The 11789-nt window shown below is 41.3% G+C and overlaps 1 protein-coding gene across 3 annotated transcripts; it reads left to right on the plus strand.

The window, feature by feature from the left end:
* Window positions 1–227: 227 nt before the first annotated feature.
* On the plus strand, window positions 228–10721 carry Csrp3 (cysteine and glycine rich protein 3). 3 transcript variants are annotated; one of them, XM_042691518.1, is made up of 5 exons: window positions 228–358; window positions 5713–5881; window positions 7460–7589; window positions 8623–8716; window positions 10383–10721. In XM_042691518.1, the coding sequence occupies exons 1-5, from the start codon at window positions 247–249 to the stop codon at window positions 10457–10459; spliced, it is 582 nt and encodes a 193-aa protein (XP_042547452.1). In that variant the 5' UTR covers window positions 228–246; the 3' UTR covers window positions 10460–10721. The 3 variants fall into 3 exon arrangements, with proteins under 3 accessions (XP_042547452.1, XP_042547453.1, XP_042547454.1); XM_042691519.1 differs by having other exon boundaries at window positions 247–358; window positions 7460–7571; XM_042691520.1 differs by lacking the exon at window positions 5713–5881 and having other exon boundaries at window positions 247–358.
* Window positions 10722–11789: the final 1068 nt, after the last annotated feature.

Genomic DNA, 11789 nt, shown 5'->3' on the forward strand with positions numbered 1-11789 from the left:
AACAGAAGTAGAAAGAGAGTCTACTCAATAAAGTAACCACATAAAACCACTGGAGTGCCTGAGCTAGTTGCACATGGTAACTGTTCTCTGAATGAATGAATGAATGAAGCACCAAAGAAAAAACAAAAATGGGCTGGATCCTGGTTCTCAGATAACATCAAGATACTACTTCAGTAAAGATCACCTAAATTTAGGGTATTTGTTTTATATCCTCTTAGACTTTGTCTTGGTCCAAGAGTCTTCAAGATGCCAAACTTGGGTGGAGGAGCAAAATGTGGAGCCTGTGAAAAGACCGTCTACCATGCAGAAGAAATCCAGTGCAATGGGAGGAGCTTCCACAAGACCTGCTTTCACTGCAGTGAGTTAGGCAAATGCGGGGACTAGAGGATATTTCAAAGTTCTGACATAGGGTTCTCATGTGTGGTCTGTATACCTAGGCATGGCCAGGGCACTTGTGAGAAATACCATCTTTGAGCTCCACCTAAAGACGGAGCCATGTTCACCTGAGCACTTTTTCTCCAATCACTCATCCAGCCCAAAGTCAAGAGAAGCTGGTCTACTTCTGCCTCTGTGGTGAAAACTTTGGCCCAGTAGTGGTGACATTTACAAAATATCAAAACTTGGCAGAGAAAGGCAGTAGTTATCTGAAACTAGAGAGGATTTGGCTTGCTGTACTGTCTCTACTGACAAGCTGTCACTCCAGCCAGCTGTAACTGGTCTTTCTTAAGAAAAGAATCTATGTCTGTCAGGGACAACACATGCCATTTCATACATTCAGGACCTGGACACTAGAACTTCATGAAGAAAATCTTCCCTTTCAACTACCAGACACAGATTTACAAATGTTAAAAAAACTGTATGTGGTGGTGGTGTGGGGGGTGACGGTGGTTATGAGGTTGGACTTTGAGACACTGTGAACTACCTGATAGTCTGGCATGTAACTGCAGACAAGCCATTTCTCATTTCTACACCCAGATTGTATGCATCTGCAGCAGAACTAGGAACAGCTCCTGGACATTCAGACTTCTAATCCAGAGACCTTTGACATGACAGCATTCTACAGTTTGCTAGTGATCCTGTTCCTAGGAAAACTAGCCATGGCTTTAAAATGGCCACTTTCCTTCTCAGCTTGCCTCTTGTAGGTTTGACTCAAGGACTAGCTTTGCTGCAAATTTAGCAGGTCCTGCCCTTATCTAGACTTCCCCCAATCACTACGCCCCAGCCTAGGGATTGCAAAATGCCCACAGAGCTCCAAAAGGTTTTAAACAGGGCTGAACTCCAACTATTAGAACAAGTAGATACTCCATCCTTTATGATGCCAGAAATAGTATCATTTTTCAGCTGTGGTTAGTCTCGTGATCTCTTAGCTCCCACAGCAAACAATTATTATAGAAGAAAAGGGAGACTATTCCCAATGATTGGGTTGGCAGACTTATTGATGTTCTGGGTTTTAATGATGAGTAGTGTGTGTGTGTGTGTGTGTGTGTGTTGGTCAGAGCCTTGGTGTGTGTGTGTGTGTGTGTGTGTGTGTGTGTGTATGTGTGTGTGTGTGTGTGTGTGTGTGTGTGTGTGTGTGTGTGTGTGTTGGTCAGAGCCTTGGTGCTGTCCCTTAATATTTTTGCTGAAGATTAACACTCTACCATTTGAACTGCAGCTTTACTTCCTGCTTCTTGGTAGTTAATTTGAGATAAAAGTTTCATAGACTTTTCTGCCCAGGGTGGCTTTGAACTGTAATCCTAAAATTTCAGTCTGTTGAGTAACTAGGATTATAAGCATGAGCCACCAGCACCTAGCCTGAGTAATTACTTTTAAAGCTGTCTTATGTATCACTCATATTCATCTTTATTATTTACTATTACACAATTACCTTGAGTTATTCCATAACATAGATCTATCCAGTTCAATGGATCTATGGTAGAGGGATTTGAATCACTGATGGTATATTTTTCTTTTCTTTTCTTTTTTTAAATGGTACTGAGGTTTGAACTCAGGGCTTCATGCTTGCTAAGCAGGCATTCTACTGTTAAGCTCTGCCAATGGTCCTTTTCTGAACTAGTTATTTTGAAGACAGGGTCTTTCTTTCCATCTAGTGCATGTTTCAACTTTGATTTGCCTATTTTAGGCTTAATATCCAAGCTAGGATGACAGGTACATACCAACAACCCTAGCTTCTTGAGATGGAGGCTTGAAGACTACTGCCTGCACTGGCCTGAAACTGCAATCCTCCTAATCTCATCCTCACAGGTAGCTAAGATTTCCAGTGTGAGGCACTGGAGCCTGGCTATAAATCCCCCCCCTCCCCACCTTTCCAGCCCATGTAGACAGTTTTTTTTTTTTTTTTTTTGGTCGGTTGTGGGGCTTGAACTCTGGGCTTGGGCGCTGTCTCTACACTCTTCAGCTCAAGGCAAGCACTCTACTGATTGAGCAACAGCACCACTTCCGGTTTTCTAGTGGTTTACTGGAGATAAGAGGCTGGCTTTGAACTGCAATCCTCAGATCTCAGCCTCCTGAGTAGCTAGGATTACAGATGTGAACCACAGACACCTGGCTTATACATCCCTTTAAATCCAACTTGTAGGTAGGATGGGGAGCTGAAGTAGTAGATAGAAAGGTGCTTGAGAACTGGGTGCTGGTGGCTCACACCTATAATCCTAGCTACTCTGAGGATTGTTGTCCAAAGCCAGCTCAGAGAGAAAAGTCCCTGTGAGACATTTATCTCCAATTAACTACTCAAAAACCAGAAGTAGTGCTGTGGCTCAAGTGGTAGAGCACTAGTCTTGAGCTCAAAGAGGCTCAGGGACTGTTCTCAGACCCCGAGTTCAAGCTCCAAAACCACCACCACCATCAATAACAACAACAAAAAAATAAAGGTGCTAGAGAGGAGTACACTTTTCTACATTATCTTTACAAGATTTACCTAGTTACTGGAAGCTTCTAGTAGTTGGAAATAGAATTCAGAGAGTCAGTGTTTCCTACCAGTATTCTCCTAACTTTTAGTAAATCTCTATAATTAGTCTTTAAGCTAATCTTCCACCCAGCACTATCTGAAATATGTCATAAGCCACATATATAAATTTAGATGTTCTCATAACTAGTTTTAAAAATAAAAAAAGTAAAAATTATGAAACACTTTATTTAACTCAATATACCTAAAATATGATTTCAATGTACAATCAGATATAAATTATCATAGGGCTTGAACTCAGGGCCTGGGCACTATCTCTGAGCTTTTTGCTCAAGATTAGCACTCTACCACTTTGAGCCACAGTGCCACTTCCAGTTTTCTAGTGGCTAATTGGACATAAGTCTCTCATGGGTTTTCTTGCCCAGGCTGGCTTTGAGAATCCTCATATTTCCACCTCCTGAGTAGCTATGATTACAGGTGTGAGCCACCAATGCCCAGCTAGATATAAATTATTAATGAAACATTCTAAATTCTTTTCATGTTTGTACTAAGTGTTTGAAATCAGGTAATGCGTTTTGTATTTCCAACACATGTGATTAGTGTCTATCCTATTAGATAGCATAGCTTGTGTACAAAAGCTGGTCAGAAGCTAGAACCAGCCACAACTAGGGCATGTAGGGCACAGGCTGTCTGGACAGGCAGTCAAAGGATCTGAGGCTAGCTATGGTTCTGCAACTTATTGCTGAATAATAGTGGACAAATCACTGATCTCCAGTGATACATACATTCAGTTCCTTCCCTTATTCATTAATTCAACAGATGTTTACAGAGCACTGACTTTGGCCCCAGGCTCTCTGCTATGTTGTGAGGATATTAAGGCCTCATCCTCCTGGAAACTCAATGTCTAGATCATCAACAAATATGTGAGCAGTTGTTGTGAAGAGTGGCTACTGATAGAACAAGACAGACTTTCTATGCCCATTGAGGCATTCTCTACCAAAAATGATTATTCACAAGACTTGCCCTTTGTTCAAAGCCTCATAATTTCTCTCGGGCTATGGGATTCTCTAAATTACATTAAAAACATTTTTGTTAAAAATAATTTTAACCCATATATAGTAACCATACATATACTTGTATAAACTTCCCTGTCTGTATTCCAAGCCCCACAACCATCAACCCCTTGCTAATCCTACCTTAGTTATAATCTGTGTTTTCCTCTACTCCCTTATTTAATTTAATAAGTTAATTTTAAAAGAAAAAAATCCCTTGAGGAAGGCTTCTTAACCTGCAACAACCGTATTCCATGATGGATTGCTTATAGAGATCACTTGATGGAACTGGCTTAAAAAGAGACAAATTTAATGCACAATTTATTATTCCTGGGGATACAACTTTGCTATTCTAAGTATCACTAAAAACAACTTTTGTTATTGGTAATAGTTAGATTTGAACTGAAGGCATAATGCTAGGTGGGCAGATATCTTGCCACTTGAACAGCCACTTGAACAATGTCTCTAGTCCTTTTTGCTTTGGTAATTTTTCAGATGGAGTCTTGCATCTTGGCTGGGCTTGCCTGAAATGTGACCCTTCAATTTATGCCTCCCTACTATAGCTAGAATGACAGGCACATAGCTAGCTGGCCTTGAATGAAGATCCATGTAAACAACTGGCTTACTATAAACAACATTTTAAGGATTATTGTTCTAAAGTAATACAGTGAATTGTTACGCTGAGGAAACTATGTATTTTACAACTAACTTCATACATATTATGCTAATAGGTTCTTTTTATTGAGATACAATTTTTATGTGATGGCTCTCAATCAGGGACAAAACACAAAAGAGGGCTGCCTCTCGAAGAGTGCATACCCCAGAGGGAAGTGAAGGTGAGCTGCTCAGCAAATCTAGGTCATCTGTCCCAAAAGTGACTGTGGCAGAGAAGTTGTAAAGAAAGAATTAAACATAATCATTCCCTGAACTTGAGTGAGATTAGAAACAAGTAACATTCCAAGGAAATAACTGTTCCTGTCTAGTTTATTAAATAACTAATATTTTCATTAATATCTATAAAAGTTGTATTTTTTCCCTTGGGCTAGCTCAATGGCTAGTGTGTGCATGGCCTTTGGTTTGACTCTAAATACTGTTAAAAGAAAAAAAAATGTTTTCCCCTTTCAAGTTTGAAAAAAAAGAGTCTTCCTATAACCCTGTCTTTGGAAAAGTAGGGGATTTGCTCTTATTACTTGTGGAATATACAGCAGCCAGTGGAATAAAGGGCCCTTGGGCCAGATCTGCCCCTTTGTCTCCAGAACTAATTGGTTTCAACATCCATTGTCTCCTTGAATATCCTTTAATATTTTAAAGAGTGTAAGTATAGAAACTGCTCATTCTTGGTTCTTATATGGAAGGGGAAAAAGTAATTTCCTTTTCCACTCTGCCCCCAAATTCTTCCAACTACACACACACACACACACACACACACACACACACACACACACACACACACACACACACACACACAGATACTTCCCTGATGTGACTTGTTCAGGGACTATTAACAGGTCTAAGGCACACTTTGATTCTAATGTTACCCTCTGCCCTTTCCACGTTGGATACACTGAACATGTCATTATTTCTCCCTTCTCTGTGCCCCAATTTCCTCATGTCTAAAATTGAGACCTCTTGGAGTCTATGATTCAGGACAGATGTTGTGGCCAGGAGGCTTACAGCCTTCTAAGCATGGCATTGTGGGTACAGGAAAGGAGAGGACTTTAACCCCAATTCCCTGACTCTCCCTTTCCTTGGCAGTGGCCTGCAGGAAGGCTCTTGACAGCACCACAGTGGCAGCTCATGAGTCAGAAATCTACTGCAAGGTCTGCTATGGGCGCAGGTATGGCCCCAAAGGGATCGGGTACGGACAAGGTGCTGGCTGCCTCAGCACCGACACAGGGGAGCACCTCGGCCTGCAGTTCCAACAGTGAGTTACTGCTATGCTTTCTCCCTCCCTGGTTAGCGTTTCCAATGATCAGGACAGTTCATTTTGTTCCCATAGCAACGTTTTCTGGAAGTGAGAGAATGAACTCTATTGTTGACTTGCCAACAATAGGAATACTTAGTCTGACCAAGTTCTAACAATGTGTCATCTCTCCAAAGACTTTTTAAATTATCTGCCTTTCTAAAGGGCAATTACTTTATACCATGGCTCTTGGTCTGCATGTCAAGAGAAAACCCAGAATTTACAGATGTTCCATTGTTTGACCTTTGTAAAAACTCACCGAGTCTTTTTCTTCTCCTTTGAGAGTTCCTGTGTAAATCACATAAATATTGCAGGACAGCAATGGCTATTCTCTGCATGCTTGTCACCAAAAGATTTCTTCTCTTTGGTTGTAAGATGACTAATGTCTGTATCACAGGTGGAGGTGTCCATGGGGATGGGCTGATCCTCAAGAGTAAACAATCAATAATGATTGTTCTATGAATCTCCCTGGCTGCCTGCCACCTGTATAGTGTTTGACTTCCCCCAATACTATCACAATGGCCACCTCTATCCACCAGTCTGCTCCCTTGGGTCCACTTTCATGATGATCACATTGACTCCAGTCCAGACAGAGCAAAGTCTGCTGGTAGTTAGTCTGCTGCAGCAGACTGGACAGCTCTATGGTGGGACCAACCAGAACGGTTCAGCCCAATTGAGAAATAGTCCTATGGATATCTCCAGAGAGCAGTTAGGTCACTGAAGAGACAAAGGTCCCTTCAGCAGAGTAACCCACCATGGAGCCTAGAAAAGTGGAAGGATATATGATTACTCACTACAAGGAAAGAACCGGTCCTTTTAATTTCTCTCCTTACTTCATCCCAGATGTAGATTGTTATCAAACTATATTGTCTGCCTCACATTATTTAAAATTTCCTTTCCAACCTTAGGAAAAGAGTAACAAAAGTGACTAATAATGCACTGTCTGGACTTGTTAAACCTCTGATCCTTGCTCTCTTCCACCTAGCCCTGCCCTCTTCTTAAAGTTATAGTGAGGCACAAGTGACATAGTTTATAAGAAAACAACAAAAGATATAAAAACAGAATTTTGGGCATTGTTCTCACGTGTACAGGTGACCTCTAGATGCAAAAGGAGTTGAATTGTGTGATAAGGAATGAAACAGCCCAGGGGACATGATATGCCAGGAACTGATTAACACCAACAATCAAGATCCAATTTTCCCTGGGATTTTCACAACTCCCTTGAGATAAACTACACTTCAAGACACTACAGAAAAGTCTAAACAAGCACAGCAAAACAACACAATGTGTGTATTTCTGACAATAACAGGAACATATATGAACATAAAGCACTAGCTAACAGAAAATTTAAGTCCATTATATCTAATATTTATTAGCTTGTACAGGCTAAGCAGGCAATGTTCTCAATAGTTTCACTTGCCTCATTCAATCCTCTTGGAAGCTCCACGAAAAACATCCATTTTCCAGGTTAGGAGAAAGAGACGTAGAGAAGTGTGCCAAGAAAGAGCTACAATTCATTAGTTTGCCTATTCCCACCAGATCCCCAAAGCCAGCACGCTCAACCACCAGCAACCCTTCCAAGTTCACTGCCAAGTTTGGAGAGTCAGAGAAGTGCCCTCGATGTGGAAAGTCAGTCTATGCTGCTGAGAAAGTCATGGGAGGTGGCAAGGTAAGGTCTTTTGTGTGTGAGCCAGGTGGGATTCTTCATCTACACCAGATCAGCTGAGTGGAATAAAAGGAAAAAAGTAAGAACTGTGGGTAGGTGAGGGTCAGACTTTTCATTCCCCTTCCTGTTTAGGTACTACAGAGCCTCATCCACTATCCCAGGTGGTGATTGTGCACCAGCAGTGCACTTGGAAAGCTAGAATGGGTGTGGTTTGCAGCAACAAGAATGAGTTACTAGTAGGTCTTGGGGATATAAAGGCACACAATGTCCCCTTACTCCTCTCCCCCTCTCTCCCTAGCAGTGTCCACAATCTTTACAGAAAGGCATCAGCCCTGGAAACCTGTCACCACTGTGTCATTCAATCTACTGCGGCCATCACACAGCAACCACCTCACAGTAGTGAGAGGCATCCTCACTTACAAATGTCCTGGCTTTCAGTAAAGTCATCAAGTATTAAAGACAGTAAAGTACACTATCCTACAAAGCCAAGGTATTTCCCAAAGCAGTTGCACCTAAGGAGAGGAAAATACTGATAATACTAAATGAGGAACCATGAAAGAAGTTTGACTTAAAGCATAGATCTCTCCACATGCAGAAAAGCCTTTTACAGACATGAGAACCTCCAAGCTGTGCCTACCAGACATGCAGATGTGCAGGTGGGAGGTGACCATACAACAAAGTCAGCCGGGATAAATACTTAGCTTTTCACTTTTTCCCTTACTTTCATATTCAATATAAACATTATCCATTTTCCCCAAGTCCTCTCTTAACCAGTTTGTTCTTTGGAACTTTTCACCCTGAGGTAACGTTTCCAGTTTTGTGTTTTCTGAAAAAACAACTACAGTTGTAAAATCACAATAAATCAACTTGAAATGCTCATTGTATCTCATTTTTTCCAAACCCAAGAAAGTTGTTTAAGGATCCCCTTCAGTAAGGGAAAGGTTAAGAGTCGGCACTCCTTTGTATACTGCTCTCCAGTATACAAAGGAGTTAGGGCTGCTACCTCCTTGAGATGCAACTCTTTTGTGCCCCTCAGCCTTGGCATAAGACCTGTTTCCGCTGTGCCATCTGTGGGAAGAGTCTGGAGTCTACGAATGTCACTGATAAAGATGGAGAGCTTTATTGCAAAGGTGAGTAGCTCTGAGTCTTCCTTGAGATTTTTTTTTTTTTTTGCCAGGAAGGGGCCCTTGGGAGGGGAAGTTGTCTCTGTGCTTGGAGGCCTATATTGTCCAGGAGTGGAGTTACTCAGTCTGAGTGAAGTTTGGGTTCTCAGGATAGGGTACAAAACTGCCTAAGGGAATTAAAGAGAACACTTGGTTTTCTCTACCCTACTGGGGAAAACCTGGGAGGGAGGGGACCATTGGCTTGTAGATAAGATGCTCAGTGGTTCAGTGCAGCTGATGCCTGGGTGAGAAATAATGTCCTACCTCTGGTCTTGGAACAGGTTTCAGAGCAAACAAATAGCAGCACCAGGACCCTTGTGAAAACCCCAAAATCCTTTCTCCATTTGAGTAGAGATAGTGGTATTTGGGTTTATCAAAATATATCTTCTTTCCTCCTGACATTTGTTTGTGATGTTGCCAATCACTTAGTAATCACAGAGACTTTACTGGTTTTCTTCCTATTTGATGCCTCTGCCCTTAGTTGCCTCCATAATCCCTCCTATGTATAGATAGTAAGGCTCAGCTCTTTACTAATGATAAGGAAAAAAATGCACTAGGGCCAGGGTAATGTGTTTTTAACCCCAGAGAATCTCCAAATATATACAATGGTATAGAGCAGAAGTAACGGAAAGGGGATTTCAGGGCATCAATAATATAAGTATGGAGGTTCGGTATCAAGAGGCTATGGCAGAGGATCTCAAGTTAGATCCTCCTTAGCTATATAGAGACACCCTGTCTCATAAAACTAGTTTGCCAAAACATTTCCTATGATGAAACAGGGTAGAAACTAACTCACCATATGACACAAAGTAGAAAGAAGCCATAGGGGGTCCTCAGCATTCATAACCTTAAAATCCTAAAATCTTGCAACAGCCAGCAGGAAGATCAACATGTAAACATTGTATTTCAAAGTGAACAATGTAGGGGCTGGGAAGGTGGCTTGGTGGTAGAGTGCTTTCCTTGGATTCATGAGGCCCTGGGTTCGATTCCTCAGCACCACATAAGCAGAAAAAGCTGGAAGTGGTGCTATAGCTCAAGTGGTAGAGTGCTGGCCTTGAAAGAGCTGAGGGAGAGTGCCCAGCCCCAGAGTTCAGGCCCATGACCGACAAAAAAAAAAAAAAAAGTCAACAATACAGTAGACATGGTTCCTCCAGGGCTTGACAGATATGAGTGTGGGAAGAGGCACTCCAGAAACAAGAAGCAGTGATCTCTAAACAGGGATAGCATAGTATATTTTAGGAAATGCAAGAAGTCTGTGTGTCCGGAGTGCAGGGAGGAAGCCAGGCAGCAGGAGGAAAGCAGTGGTGGGGTCTGGGAAGATGACCTGGAACCAGATTATACAGTCTTGAATGAGAAAAATGTCTGGGGAAATGGTAAAGTGCAAAAAAGTGTAAAGGGTAACACTGTCCAAAAAGAAATGTACTCATTACCTGACTTATGTAATTATAATAATAATATATTTTAAAAGTATAAACAAAATTTTATTAGCAGACCTAAGATAAGTATTTATCTAAGTTAATTTATGCACATATTTATCAAAAGGTTGCCTTTAATATGTAAAAGGATGTTGTGCAGGCAGAAGGCCTGAAATTATGGTACTAATCAATGAATTCTTTTTCCTGTTCTCATTCAGTTTGCTACGCCAAAAATTTTGGCCCCACAGGCATTGGATTTGGAGGCCTTACACATCAAGTAGAAAAGAAAGAGTGAAAAGGTGACCCCTTTCTCACAACCTTCACCAGCCAAATACACTGCCAAGTAATCCGGCAGATGAGAGCTTTCCCCAAACAGCCTCATTTGTAGCTGAACAGCTTTTCTCTTCAGAAGCGATCATACACTTTACAAAGTGAGAAGAAATCTTTGGAAGAAATTATTTAAAATTTTACCTACAACAGATGTTTTATAATTTACGATCCTTGGGGTGGGAGAGGCAGTAAATAAATATTTCAATGGTACTTTGTATGGCTCTGAATTTTTTTGGGGGGGGATAGGAGATTAACACACACACACACACACACACACACACACACACACGCTTAAAAAAAAGCTTGGCAGCGGTGGCTCATGCCTATAATCCTAGTTACTCAGGAGGCTGAGATCTGAGGATCACGGTTCAAAGCCAGCCAGGGCAAGAAAATCCATGAGACCCTTATCTCAAATAAACCACTCAGAAAACCGAAGTGGTGCTGTGACTCAAGTGGTAGATTGCTATCCTCGAGCTGAAATGCTTAAGGACAGCGCCCAGGCACAAAGTTCAAGCCTCATGACACACACACACACACACACACAAACAAACAAAAAACCAAACTAGCTTGAGAGTATTAATTTGGATGTTGACTGGAGAGGGAAGGAATGAAAAGGAAAAAGCACCAGAAAAAGGAAGATAGTTTTCTGATAATTTTGTCAGATGTTATATTGTTACTGTTAGAGGAGAAAACTGGAGGTTTGGGAAGAAATAGAGAACATGATTACAAGTTCTAAAAGAAAAATCAAAACTAATAAAATTTCTTAAAAGTGATCCTTTAGTCCTGTCATGGGCTTTGCGATATTACCTATGTTGTAAAAACTTAGTGACAATAAAAAATAGCATTTGGTTCTATATTATAAACGATGTGAGGATTATTTTTTTATTTCAGAACAATTTCTTGAGTCCTAGCAATTTTTTTAAAACTTCTCCATCAAATTGCCATCTTTACAAATGAAACCCAGCCAATTAAAGATGTCTTTCTCTGCCTCTTCAGCAAGACTCAGCAGCTTGAATATTTGCATTGTCTTGGATTGCCATCATTTCCCTCATATCTGTGCAATTCTGAATTATTTAGAGTAATTAAAAACAAATAAAGATCTATTGATTAAAAACTATGAAATAGGGGCTGAGAAGGTGGCTCAGTGGTAGAGTGCTTGCCTTGCCTGCATGAGGCTCTGGGTTCGATTCCTCAGCACCACATAAGCAGAAAAAGCCAGAAGTGGCACGTAGCTCAAGTGGTAGAGCACTAGCCTTGAGCTGAAGAGCTGAAGGACAGCGCCCAGGCCCCGACTG

Source organism: Dipodomys spectabilis, unplaced genomic scaffold (genome assembly GCF_019054845.1).
Source record: "Dipodomys spectabilis isolate Male_0828 unplaced genomic scaffold, ASM1905484v1 ptg000145l, whole genome shotgun sequence".
NCBI lineage: Eukaryota > Metazoa > Chordata > Mammalia > Rodentia > Heteromyidae > Dipodomys > Dipodomys spectabilis.